Genomic DNA, 14,541 nt, shown 5'->3' with positions numbered 1-14,541 from the left:
GGGGGTGGAAACTCATTAAAACCTACCAGATACTGAAAGGCCTGGATAGAGTGGATGTTCAAAGTTCAAAGTAAATTCATTATCAAAGTTCGTATATGTTACCATATACTACCTTGAGATTCATTTTATTGCAACATTTACAGTAAAATACAGAAATACATTAGAACAACTATAAATGAAAAAGACTGAAACATTCAGTGACTGAAACTAGGACAAATTGTGCAAATGATAAAAAGAACACAAGAATAGGAGCTGTAGAGTCCTTGAATAAGAGTTCATAATTTGTGGAATCAATTCAACGTTGAGGTGACTGAAGTTATCCACCCCGGATCAGGACCCTGATGGTTAAAGGGTAGTAATGGTTCGTGAACCGGATGGTGTGAGACCTGAGGCTCCTGTACCTCCTGCCAATAGCAGTAGTGAGAAGAGCGCGAGGCTTCAATAGTGGGAGTCCTTGATGATGGATGCTGCTTTCTTATGCCAGCAATCCTTATAAATGTGCTCAATGATAGGTAGGGCTTTGTCTGTGATGGACTGGGCTGTAGAGAGGCATAATCACTTTATTGGCTGGGAGAGCCATTTTACTGAAGTGGAAGGATTCTAATCCACCTACCGTCTTTTACTGGCTTTCCTCCATTACGTTCTGTTTAAGTTTAGAGAAAATAAGAAGTTCGACATCTGATACATCCTTTAAATTTGAGCAAATCTGGCGCGACCTTTTATTCAATATTTTCATTTGATTTGATTTATTACTCTTCCAATTTTTTTTTTCAAAGTTTTAGATTTGATCAGAAAGTCTTTCCTTTTTTTTGGTCGTATCGTCAGAATAGACTGCCCAGTTCCTTTTTTCTTTCCTTTTCTCGTATAGTGTAGAGGGTTTTTTTTCTTCTTCATTTAAAAATTTATAGCTCTTTTTTCTCTTTCCATGAATTGATAAGAGGAGAATTAGCTGTCTTATTTTTTATTATATACTACATATTAGCTTAATACTATGTATGATTTTGATAATGTCTATTTCACTTCCTGTTTGTATTGATATATATATTTGAGATAATTCTCGTTTGTATATATGCTCTTTTTTAATCAATAAAAAGATTAATAAAGAAAGAAAGAGGCATGATCAGCAGAGAGATCTCCCATCACCATCTCACCCTCCCCTGGGAGTGGGCTACAGGTCAGTGGGGAAAACTGAAGAAAATCAACCCTTTGCCCCATTTTCAAATTAAAGGAGAGGAAACCGGAGCATTTGACGACTCTGGGCCTGTACTTACTGGAGTACAGAAGGATGAGGGCGGGGATCTCATTGAAACCTACCAGAAAGATAATGAAAGGCCTTTATAGAGTGGTCGTGGAGAGGATGATTCCTAGGGTACAGCCTCAAAATAAAGGGACCAATGAATGGTCTCAGCCCGTAACATCAATTGTTTATACCCTTCAGCTTACCTTGATGACTTCCTCCAACACTGTGTGTGGGTGTTGCTCAAGATCTGCAGAATCTTGAGTGTTCAGAATATACAAAAGTTACTTTAGAACATTATGTGGACAGAGGTGGTGAATCTGTGGAATTCATTGCCACAGACAGCTGTGGAGGCCAAGTAACTGGGTGTATTTAAGGCAGGGATTGATAGGTTCTTGACTAGTGGGGAGGCGAGTAGTTTAAGGATTTCTAGGAGAAGGGAGTTTAAAAAAAAATTGCCACCATTGAATGGTGATGCAGACACAATGGTCCGAATGGCCTAATTCTGCTCCAGTATGTCATGGTCTAATTATGGTCAAGTTGCACAGAGGGACCCAAGAGTGGTCACGGAACAGCTTACATATACACGAGCAGATCTTGGCTCAGAGTCTCACCTAGACAGAAGGCAGCTTCGGCAAGTGACCTCATCTCTTTGGATGAGGTTACTTGGTCTACGGCTGGAGCTCCTTCAGAATCATACTGGGAATGCTGATGTGGAAGCCACAACCATCTAAACAGAGAACACAACAGGGCCTTTGGCCCACAATGGTGTCCTACCTAAGATCAATCTAACCCTTCCTTCCTACATAACCCTCCATTTTCCATCATCCATGTGCATAACAGTTTCTTAAATGTTCCTCATTTATCTGCTTCGACTACCACCCCTGACAGGGGTTCCATGCACCCACATCTCTCTGTGTGAAAAAAACCTACCTCTGACATTCCTGGCCGAATGTGAACATTGTCTGGCTGAATTTCTGGACAAAGCCCTGCAGCACAATTTCACATGGGGATTGATTCTGAGGGCACTTTGGGCAGACTAACAGTGCTCTGTCTGCCAAGTTGAGACATTGCCTGAACAAATTGTGAACAAAGTCCCAATGCGGAAGTCCATAAAGGGACGAATTTGGAGGACTCTGCCATTCGAGGGGTGGCATTTTCAGTAGGACTATTGGAGGTCCCATCACCGTATGGGAATACCTTCCTCCAAACATCTTAAAATTATGTCCCCTCATATTAGCAATTTTCACGCGTAAAGTGGCTCTGGCTATCCACTCTATCTATAGTAATGCACACAAAATTCTAGAGGAACTCAGCTGGTCAGGCAACATCTATGGAAAGGAACAAACAGCCAACATTTCGGGTCTGAAAGTAAAGGGGGAGGGGAAGGAGTACAAAGCTGGCAGGTAATTGGTGAGACCAGGTGAGAGGGAAAGTGGGTAGGTGGAGGACGGATGAAGTGAGAAGCTGGGAAGTGAGAGGTGGAAAAGGTAAAGGGCCGAAGGAATCTAACAGGAAGGGAGAGTGGACCATGGGGAAAAGGTAAGGACCAAAGGAACGTGATAAGCAAGTGAGAAGAAAACGGGTAAAAAGGGAGTCAAAATGGGGAAAGGAAAAAGAGAGAAGGGGGAGGAGGCAGGAAATTACCGGAAGTTAGAGAATTTGATGTTCATGCAGCAGGATTGCTCCTCGCATCATGGTAGCAGAGGAGGCCACGGATCGATCAGTGTGCCTCTGATCATCTTGTACACCTCTATCAAGTCGCCTCTCATCGTACCAATGAAACAAGAGCACAGTGTCTGCCAATGACCCAAGTTTCTCTCTTTGGGATACTGCTGACTTGCTGAGTAGCTCCAAAGTTTTCTGTTTTCATTTGAGAGTGAACGAAGAGGGGGAGCGTGAGAGCAAGAGGAAGATGATCGACAGGGGTGAGGGGGCAGCGACAAGGGAAAGACCAGAGTGCAGGTCAAACAGGGAAGAGGGTGTGAACATACCTGATGGAGTGAATGACTAAGAGAAACAGGGAGATGTAAGAGAACGCAGAGAATGGAGGGTTATGGATATGGTGTAGGTAGAAGCAACTAGTTTGGCGGGGAGGGACATAGGCATTGCTGGAGAGGGAATTGGATCTGGAGAGAAGGGGACAGACAGGGAATGGGGAGGGACAAGGGGGGACGGGAGGTGGTGAGAGGGGAAGGGGATAGAGAGGGAGGGATATCTGAAGAGCATCAAACTGCTGGACTCGCGTACAGTCAGAAAGCATGAGAGAAGTGAAGTCAAACAGAGAGAACCTCAGACAGGAACAGGATTGCAACTGTTCTGCTGCACAGTGCACGCCAGTCAGCAGGAATGTTTGTTTGGGGACAGGTTGCTTACTTAGGCCTGGCGTCAGCTCCCACAGGCTCGACAGTGTTTAGTCAAAGGATCAAGGGGCATTCCTGTTGCTGACACTGAGAATGAACGAAGAGTACACGGGAAGGGGAGGGGGGTGGTGTTGGACTGGACAAACACACTGGCATACCAGCTTTCCGTGGGGAAGGGAGACGCACTTACTCTGACAAGGTAGGACACCCCCGATCCCATCACCCTGTCGTCTGGGTGCAGCCAGCCGCGGCTGGGCTTGTTGACGAAGCTGCCGTGGCGAGTCCACTCGTCGCCGCCGAGCTGCCCCCCTTCCACTCGCGTCTTCTTCCCTCCGCAGCCGAGCTTGTTCATGTCCTGCAACGGGCGAGAGAAAAGAGGCAGAGGTCTAGATTCGGGCGTGCTGGGGGGTTCCTCGCCTCCGCCTCCCTTTTCCTCCTCCTCCTCAGCCACCCCTCCAGAGAAGGCCCTCAGGTTTAGCAGGCTGGCCGGGTTGGAGAGCTTGAGATTGGCCATCCGTGGGAAGAAGGAGCAGAGTGTAGTTGGGCTGTCCTCGGGCTGGAAGAGTTCGCTGATGGGCAGCATGGGGGCCAGAGAGGAGGAGGAGGAGGAGGAGGAGGTGGAGGAAGGGGGGGAAGAGAGGGGAGAGGGGGCCACCATCTCCGGCGCCACCTCATCCAGAGAGGTGACAGAGTCATTTCGGAAGTGGCTGTACTTGCTTTTCTGAAGCAGGTCCATCGCTGCTGCTTGGGCAACCTGACAGGTACTCACTGTTGGATGGACAGAGGGGCTCTTTCATAACCCCCCACCTTCCCCCACCCTCCACCAATACTCAGGGAGACCTTAAGCCGTGCTGCCCTCCCCTTCCTCAGTGTCCAGTGACTTCCCCAACGCCTCAGTCAAGTGCGGCGGACACTCCCTCTAAATAGGCATTGACAAGCGACTCCTCAGTGAGAGAGAGAGAGAGAGAGAGTGTGTGTGTGTGTGTGTGTGTGTGTGTGTGTGTGTGTGTGTGTGTGTGTGTCTGTCTGTCCGGTGTATCTATGTGTGTGCGGCAGCGATGCTCGGAGGAAGACTGACAACTCCAGGAGAAGTCCGCCCCAATTTCGCCGCAACCAGAGAGCTAGCAAGGCAGCCTTCGGGTAGATCCCGGAGGTATGAGTGGTGAGGGGGTACAATCGATTGGGCGCGCTTGACAGGGAGATTGTTTTCTTCCGGCAGAATGAGAATGCCTTCCAGTCCGAGCGTAGAACAGAAGGGGGTTCTCCGCCCTGCAGACAGCGGGGCGAGGTTGGGGAGAAAATTTCTCCTCTCAAAGTGTCACTCCTGTTTCACCACTCCAGTGGGTCTGCAGAGAGAGGGCTTGGACAACACTGCGCACCCTAACACCCCTTCCCGGGAACCGGGACGCCCTGGTGGAGACTCCGCGGGACACCGTTCAGAAAGCTTCCACTCCGGAGCCACAGGAGCAGCGGAAAGATGAGGAGCACGGGGGGGGGGGGTGGGGGTGAAGGAGGAGAAGGATGGAGGTGCCCTGCAAGAGCCGGGGCGTCCACGCCGAGCTCCTCGGAGCCAGGAGACGGTGCAATAAGGACTCCGGCTCCCTTCTCTACAGCTCTGGCTGCACGCTTCCGAGGGAAGGAGGGGGAGGAGAGGGAGGAGAGGAATAATGACAGTCTGTCTGCGTTGCTCGTGGCCCTGCAATTTTTTTTATGAATGAAGACAGACGAGTGGGCTTTTTAAGCTGAGCGCAGAGCTAATGAATTATTGCAGCAGCGTTAGAATATTCGAGTGACTAACGCTCCCACGGGGTCCCAGGCCGGCGCTCAATGAGCTGGCTATTGCTGACTCATCTACCGTAAGTACAGCTGTCTGCTTGCCCGTAGCATGCACACCAAACCCGACAAGCTCAGATTCAATATTCAACAGTTGTTTAATGCCCAAGAACGGAAAAATCTACAGCCCAGTCCATCATTACAGGCAAAAGTCTCCCTACCGTTGAGCACATCTACAAGCAGCGTTACCATAAGAGGCATCCATCATCAAGGACTTCCACCATCCAAGCCATGCTCTCTCTCTTCTCGTCGCTACCATCGGGAAGGAGCTTTAGGTCCCACACCACCAGTTTCGGTACAGTTACTGCCCTACAACCAGCAGGCGTGGATAACTTCACTTCCCGCCACTCTGAACTGCACAGAGTCGTTTTCAAGGACTGCAACTCGTCTCTGTATTACATATTTATTTACTTGTGTTTTTATTTCACAGCTTGTCTTCTTTTGCAGATTGATTGTCTGACAATATTTTTATGTAAAGTTTTTCATTGATTCTATTGTAGTTTTCTGTTCTAGTGTAAATGCCTGCAAGAAAACAAATATCAAGGTAGTATATGGTGACATATATGTACTTTGATACTAAATTTTCTTTGAACTTCGAAATTTTCCCTGCTCCTGTTGGTCTGCAGCTTCTAGGACCACTCCACTGAGCCAAAGTCAAAGTAAATTTATTGAAGTATGTAAATATGACAATTATCACAAATGTCAACAACTGTGAGATGTGTTTTCTTGCTTGCTTTTACATGAAAACAAATACATACAATTTTTGAAAAGCTATATATAAAACAAAGACTGACAACCAATGTCTAATAGAAGACAAATCGTGCAAACGTTTTTAAAATGTAACACTGAAACATGAGTTGCCTAGTCCTTGAAAGTGAGCCTATATAGTTTGTGGAGTCCGTTCAGCATTGAGGTGGCTGAGTGAAGTTGTCCACGTCGATTCAGAAGGTTCGCCCAACCTGTGCCGTTCAGGTTTAGGCACGTCTACCATGGGAAACAGACACTGTCTAGCTATACAATCTACACCTCTCATAATTTTATATGTCTCATGACTGTTATCCCAAATACTGAGACTCTGTCTTTCATGAACATGCACCTTGCACGTTATATCAGACCATGTCACTCAGAGACCTTAGTTAATAATAATATTATTTTGTGACTAAGTGCCAGCTTGAAGATATGTACTGTGTTTTGCACCTTGGCCTCAGGAATGATGTTTGTTGAGTTGTATACATGCGTATGGTTAAACTTAAACTTGCACTTGAACACCAGGTGTAATAAGCAAGGGCCTGTATCTCTCTATTTATCGTACCCTGTTTCCTGTGATGAGAAGGTGATCACAAGCCTAATCACCAAGCAGCCAGCGATAGCAAGGATCTCAAACTAACCTCCTATTTTTTTTTTGTCTCTCCCCTGGCCCTGTCTGACCAATAGAGCACTGGATGAGGTTTAAATTGGCTGGCCCATTCACCGCTGAGATTCACCATCCAAATCAGCCCTAATCCACATGTAACAGGAGCTGGAACAGACAGGGAATGAAGGGATGTTGCTCATGTGACAGAAAAATAGAGGGCTATGTAGGAGGGAAAGGTTAGATTGATTTTAGAGTAGATTAAAAGGTCTTCACAACATTGAGAGCTGGAGGACCTATACTGTGCTGTAATGTTCCGTGCTTTAAGTTCTTAATTTGGTATTGTGGGCTGCACAGATGTTGAGAGCCGATGGCCCTGTTCCTTCATTGGGATTATGAGTAACATTTCAAGGGTGACTAATCATTATACTGGGGGATATCAGGCACCGTAATAAAGAATATCAACTCTATGCCAAGGGATATCAATTGTTATAAGATATACCAACTGCTTCTCCTGATGTCACCTAAAAGGGAATCTTCACATTGCTCATATGGTTGGAACCACATGCAGAATTCCATGTGGAGTTCAGAGGCCACTTTATTAGGTACCTCCTGAGTGCATGTTTGTGGACTTTTGCTGCTGTAGCCCATCCACTTCAAGGTTCGATGTGTTGTGCATTCAGAGATGCTCTTCTGCACATCACTGTTGTAACACGTGCTGTCACCTTCTTGTCAACTTGAACCAGACTGGCCATTCTCCTCTGACCTCTCTCGTTAGCAAGGTGTTTTCACCCGCAGAGCTTTTTGCACCACTCTCTGTAAACTCGAGTGACTGTTGTGCATGAAAATCCCAGGAGATCAGCAGTTTCTGAGATACTCAAATCACTCCATCTGGCACCAACGATTATTCCACCATCAGAGTTACTTAAATCACATTTCTTATCATACAAATGGTCCATTCAAGTGCCTGATAACTGTCCATGAGCCTGGTGGTAGGTGCTTTCAGGATTTTGTGTCTTCTACCTGATGGGAGAGGGGACAAGACAGAATGTCCAGAGTGGTTTGATTATGAGCTCTGAGATGTGTGTGACAAGTCTTTTTTTTTAAACATAGAAGTTGGTGCGTGCCTGGAACAGGCTACCAATGGTGATGGAGTAAGTTTAAGGTGAGAGGAGGGAGGTTTTAAAAGGGTCCTGAGGGGCAGCTTCTTTATCTGGAGGGTATACCGTATGATATAGAAGCAGGATTAGGCCATTTATTCATGATGGTCACAGAGGATGGGAAATGTGATACAGAAATTAGATAAAGAATTGAGATTGCAAGATCAACGTTCTGGAGCCTGAGTGAGTGCTGTGTGGCAAGAGGTTGGACTTGGGCTGCGCTGTAGAATTTGGAAATGCTGCATCTGGAGCAGTTTGTTGTATGGAGTTGAATCGTGGACCTTATGCAAGGAAGTGCAACGACGACTGAAGGCATTTGAAATGTGGTGTTTAAGGAGAAAGCAGAAAATTAGATGGGTGATGAAGGTCAGTGATATGGAAGTGTTGAAGAGAGCGAGGAGAGAAAAGGAGTTGCTGAAGAATGTGCAGAAAAGGAAGCTGGAATATGGTGGACTGCAGAAATTGTTATGGAAGGGATGATAGAAGGAAAGAGGAAGGCAGCGAACCACTTGGTACGATAATGTGAGGCAATGGACTGAGTTGAGTTATGCTCAGGCCAGAAAAAGAGCACAAGATCAAAGAAGATGGAGGTGCATAGCCACCAAACCCGGATTTGGGACGGCACCCACTGACTGACTGATATGGAATGTATGCACTCAGTGGCTACTTTATTAGGTACATCTGTTCACCTGCTTGTTAATGCAAATCTCTAATCAGCAAATCACATGGCAACAACTCAATGCATAAAAGCACACGGACATGGTCAAGAAGTTCAGTTGTTGTTCAGCCCAAACATCAGAATTGAGAAGAAATGTGATCTATGTGACTTTGACCATGGAATGATTGTTGACACCAGATGGGGTGGTTTGAATATTTCAGAAATTACTAATCTCCTAGGATATTCGCACATAAGTCATCCAGTGAGTGGCAGTCCTGTGGGTGAAAATGCCTTGTTAATGACAGAGGTCAGAGGCGAATGGTCAGACTGGTTCAAGCTGACAGGAAAGCAACAGTAACTCAAGTAATGATGCGTTACAACCATGATGTGCAAAAGAGCATGTCTGAAAGCACTGCACGTCAAACCTTGAAGTGGATGGGCTACAGCAGCAGAAGGCCGTGAACATACACTCAGTGGCCACTTACCTAATAAGGTAATCATTGAGTATATATTTAATGAGGTCACCTCTGCTGCTTCCCAGGGCAGTGAAATCCACAGATTCACTACCCTCTGGGAAAAGCAGTTTCTCATCTGCCGGCAGCTCATTTTTTAACTCCAGATTCCTACATCTGCAGTCTTGTGCGTCTCTACATTCCCCCAGAGAGTTGTCCGACTTCACACAGCATCTGGACATCAACACAGTGCTACCTTTGTTAAGGCTTTTACAAGGCCTCAACTCTCAGTTTATTGCTGACATTGAGCTACACAGTTTTGTGCTGGGAGGTGATGAATTTGACTACCAGTCAGACTGGGAATAGGCAAAGGTTCAGGCTTCTAAATCCACAGACACATCCTTCCCGATTCATAAATACAAGAGATTCTGCAGATGCTGGAAATCTTGAGTAACACACACAAAATGCTGGAGGAACTCAGCAGGTCAGGCAGCATCTATGGCAATATTAAACAGTTGATATTTTGGGCTGAGATCTTTTACCAGGACTGAAAAGGAAGGGGACGGAATCCAAAATAAGGTTGGGGAGGGGGAGGAGTACGTTGGCAGGTTTTAAGTGAAATCAAGTGAGGGGGAAGGTGGATGAGGATAATAAAGGAGGAAGTCGGGAGGAAACCCTGATGAAGGGACTCAGCCCAAAATGTCTCCTGTTTATTCCCCTCCATAGATGCTATGTTGGTGCTGGAAGCATGGCAACACTTGTGGGCTGTTCCCGACACAACCCTCAGACTGTGTTTGTTGTTGACACAAATGTCACATTTCACTTTGTTTCGATGTACATGTGACAAATAAAGCTAATGTCATTAGATGTTAAACAAAACTTTCAGTGCTGTCCTGTGACAGTACTTTAGCCTTCAATTAAAGCAAAGGGAAACCAGACAAACACGTGAAGGATAAAGAGGAAAGCAGATGGAGAAAGGGGGAGATGAAGAGGGACAGGAGGAGGCTCTTCTGCACCATTACCACTAGACTGAATCTGCTGGGTCGCAGAACAGACCTGATCTGATCTGGTCGCCAGACGGTCAGAAGGATGTGATTACTCTGGAGAGTATGTAGAAGAGATTCACCAGGACAATGCCTAGAATGGAGTACGTCAGTTATACCGAGTGAATTGCCTGGGTTTCTGTTCATTTTGGGCTGAACCCCTGCATCAGGACTGGAAAGGGAAGGAGCAGTAGCCAGAATATGAAGGTAGGGGAAGGGAATGAGAACAAGCTAGCAGATAAGGATATGATCAGAGAATCAGGAAGCAGTAGAGACCACAGAGGGGGTGCAGTGAGAGAGGGTCTCACCGAACTTCCATTGAAGCCCCAAAACATCGACTATTTATTCCCCTTTATAGATGCTCCCTGAACTGTTGAGTTCCTCTAACATCTTGTGTGGGTCTCTGAATTTGTTTTCCCTGCAGCAAGGGAGGCAGAGGGGTGAGCCGATAGAGAGGTACAACATTATGAGGGGAATAGATCGTATAAAAACCTCTTACCCACATTGAAGTATAGAGGTATTGGTTTAAGGAGAGAGAGGTTACTGGTCTGGAGGAGATTTGAGGGAGAGAATTTTTTACAAAGTGGTTGATATCTAGTATCTAGGGCACATTGCCAGAGGAGGTGGTGGAATCAAATACAATCAGTAGGTTTAAGAAGCTTTTACTGAGATACTAAAATAGACCAGGAATAGAAGGAAATAGTGGTTAGAATCTGGGACATAGAGCCTGAGGGGGTGGTGCAGGCAGAGCCTCTGGCATTTATATAGTCCAGATACTTGATTCACTAGGTCAGATAAGGCTAATCAGGAGACAGAGGTGCCAAATTAGGCTATTCAGCCCAACAAGTCTGCTCCAATACGGCTGATTATTTTCCCAACCCCTTTCTTTTGGCTTTTGCTTTGAGACCACTATCATCCTTGTACCTGAGACAAATAATGCAATGTGCCCTAATGATTACTGCTGGAGGCTCTGACACCTACCGTTGTAAAGTGATTTTAGAGGCTGATCATTGCACGCATGAACTCCAGCCTCACAGAAAGTCTCAACCCATTGCAATTCTCCCACCACCGAAATAGGCAGGTCTACGGAAGATGCAGCAGACTCATCTCTGGAGCATCTGAACAGTGAAGGTATCTACGTTAGACTATGGTTTATTGTCTACAGCTCTGCCTTCAATGCTATAATTCCAAGTAAACACCCTCAAACTCCTAAACCTGGAACTCAATACTCCCTTTGCAAATGGATACTTGAATTCCTGACAAGTAGACCGCAATCAGTAAGGATAAGCAGTAACATGTCCGCCACGATTATTCTCAACAATGGTGCTCCACAAGGCTGCATCCTCAGCCCCTCCCTATTCCCTGTACACTCACAATAGCTTGGCCAGATTCTTCTCTAAATCCATCTACAAGTTTGCAAGTGACACCGCTATAATGGGCCAAATCTCAAATAATGATGAGTTGAAGAACAGGAAAGCGATTGAGAACTTAGTATCTTGGTGTCAAGACAACAACCTCTCCCTCATCGTCACCAAAATAAAAGAGCTAGTCAGTGATTTCAGTGCACATGCTCCTGTGTACATCAGTGGGTGCTGGAAGTTCCTAGGAATGAACATGGCCAGTAGCCTGTTTTGGTCCATGCATTGGTAATTCACCAATGCCTCTACCTCCTCAGGAGGCTAAGAAATATGGCATGTCCCCTATGAGCGTCACCAAGTTTTACTGATCCACCACAGGAAACATCCTGTCCAGATGCATCACAGCTCGATATGGCACTGCTGTGCGCATGCTACAAAAAGAGGAGAGTTGTGGAAACCAGCCTCCCCTCCATGGATTCTGTCTACATTTCCCGCGGCCCTCAGTAAAACAGCCAGCATAATCAAAGATCCTCCCATGCCGGACATTTTCTCTTCTCCCCTCTCCCATTAGGAAGTAGATATAAAAGCCTGAAAAGCACACACCACCAGGTCCAAGGGTGGCTTCTATCCCGCCGTTATAGGCAGGATAGACTGTTGAATAAAATGGACTCTTGACCTCAATCTACCTCGTTATAACTTTACAACCTATTGTCTACCTGCACTGTACTTCCCCTGTAACTGTAACACTTTATACTGCACTTATTATTTTACCTTATACAACCTCAAGGTAAAGAATTGATGTGCGAAAATGCTATGCAAGACAAGTTTTTCCACTGTGGCTTGGTATATAGACAATAATAAAATGATTTACTAATTAACTGTTAAGCCATTTACCAATCAAGAACCTGTCGTTCTCTGCTTTAAATACACACAGTGACCTGGCTTCCACAGTTGTGTGCGGCAATGATAAGGAGTAATTCTGCTACTGACGGAAACATCCTCTCCACGTCCACTCTATCAACTCTATCCAGGCCTTTCAGTATCCAGTGGGTTTCAATGAGACTCTCCCCCTCATCCTTCTGAACTCCATGGAGAACAGGCCCAAGATGTCAAATGCTCCTGAGATGTTAGATCAATCTCATGATCGTTCTCTGGACCCTCTTCAGTACCAGCACAACCTTCCTTGGATAAGGGGGCCAATGCTAGGACTGAATGTGGGTAAACTGGGGGGCCACGGGTAGAGTAGTGGTTAGAGTGACACTATTGTAGCTCGGGGCATTCTATTGTTCCAATTCCTGCACCGTTTTGTAAGGAGTCTCTATACATCCTCCTGTGGAATGAGTGGTTTCCTCCCACCATCCAAAGACATACTGGGTAGGTTAACTGGTCATTGTAAATTGTCCCGTGGTTAAGTTGGGGTTAATGGGAATTGTGGGGTTGTTGGAGTGGTGTGGTTTGAAGGGTTGTTAGTACCTACGCTACACTGTATCACTAAATAAAATAAAATAAATAGAATAAATAAATAGTATCGATCGGTACTGGGTGGCACAGAGCTGATAATCAAAGGGCCTCCATGACTTAATAGCACAAACTAAACCAACGGTGCACATTTGTACAGCCCAAGAGTGGACGTCAAAGATAAGATTAACAGTTCCATTTGGTCCATTTCCTTTAGGCTAAGATCCAATGAGTAGCTTACTCAAACGGTGGCAAGATAATGCAGCTAAACGTAATGCAGCTGAATCACACTGACTGCCACAAGAGTGACTCAGTACCCAACAGTCTGTCCCTGTAACCTGATAACAAGAGCTCACAAAATTGAAAAAGGAATTAGTCAGTCTGTCCCTGTGTGACACAACAGTGAGGACACAGGCTTGATATTACAAACTGCATTGTGTCAGTGCTGCTACCTGGGGCAATTACAGCAAAACCCTGATAATACTGTGTATCACTGTTCAGAGATCAAAATTAGTCGGCATCTGGCTCCCCCAGTAGTGCCCTAAATCCTCATTACAGCTCTAATGCCATCTACAAATCTACCAGCAACACCAATGTTGTAGGACAAATCTCAGCCGGTGATGAGCCAGCTTACAGGAATAAGTCAGGACACCTGGTTAAGTGGTGCCATAACAACATCCCTCTCAGCATCAGTAAAACTAAAGATCTGATTGATGCTTTCAGGAAGAGGAAGAAGGGCAAACATGTGCCAGTCTATAATCAGTGGAGAGAGTCAGCAGCTTTAAACTCCTAGGCGTTAAGGTATTGGTTGTCTTGTTCAGGGCTCAGCACACAGAAGCAATCATAAGGAAAGCACGCTAGCATCAAAAAAGGCAACATCCATCATCAAAGATCCCCAACATCCAAGCCATGCCATCTTCTCACAGCTACCATCAGGCAGAAGCCTGATGTTCCACATCAACATCAAGAAAAGCTACTTCCCTTCAACCATTTTGGTTCTTGAACTGACCTGCAGAACCCAAATCACTACTCCTGTACTGTGGCCAACTTTGCACTGAAATAGGCTTTTTAAATTCAAATTCTGATCTTCCTTTCATTGCATTTGCACATTCAAGTATTTTTTTAGATTAGATTCAACCTTATTGTCATTGTGCCGAGTACAGATACAAAGCCAGTGAAATGCAATTAGCATCTGACCAGAAGAGCAAAAGAACAGTATTATTTACAAAATAACTGCGGATAAAAAGTGCTACAGCACACAAATATAAAAGTACTGAGACAGTACAATACGGATGCAATACTGCTTAGCGCTGTGATGAGAGGTTCAGTAGTGTCACAGCCTCAGGGAAGAAGCTCTTCCTGTGCCTGCTGGTGCGGGAGTGGAGGCTCCTGTAGCGCGTACCGGATGGGAGGAGAGTAAAAAGTCCATGGTTAGGGTGAGATGCATCCTTGATAATGCTTTCCGCCCTGCCCAGGCAGTGTTTATGGTAGATGTTCTCAACAGTGGGCAAATGGGTGCTGATAATCCGCTGGGCAGTTTTCACCACCCACTGGAGTGCTTTGCGGTCCGATACGGGACAATTGCCATACCACACTGAGATGCAGTTGGTGAGTATGCTCTCAATGGT

At 45.7% G+C, this 14,541-nt stretch overlaps 1 protein-coding gene across 10 annotated transcripts in view; it reads right to left on the bottom strand.

Annotated features, from left to right (window-relative positions):
* Window positions 1–14,541, bottom strand: part of shc1 (SHC (Src homology 2 domain containing) transforming protein 1) — a 121,713-nt gene that overhangs the window by 47,070 nt on the left and 60,102 nt on the right. For 7 of the 10 annotated variants that reach the window (XM_072281861.1, XM_072281869.1, XM_072281826.1 and 4 more), the window contains one exon: window positions 3,791–3,955. The exons of 1 other annotated variant lie outside the window; for it this stretch is intronic. In XM_072281861.1, coding sequence (XP_072137962.1) covers window positions 3,791–3,952 — 162 coding nt within the window. In that variant the 5' untranslated portion in view covers window positions 3,953–3,955. Of the gene's footprint in view, window positions 1–3,790; window positions 4,393–5,594; window positions 5,660–14,541 lie in introns of those variants that run through there. 2 more of the 10 variants (XM_072281833.1, XM_072281800.1) reach the window with 2 other exon arrangements.

This window comes from Mobula birostris, chromosome 2, assembly GCF_030028105.1.
Source record: "Mobula birostris isolate sMobBir1 chromosome 2, sMobBir1.hap1, whole genome shotgun sequence".
Classification (NCBI taxonomy): domain Eukaryota; kingdom Metazoa; phylum Chordata; class Chondrichthyes; order Myliobatiformes; family Myliobatidae; genus Mobula; species Mobula birostris.
This window is presented reverse-complemented; position numbering and strand designations above follow the sequence as displayed.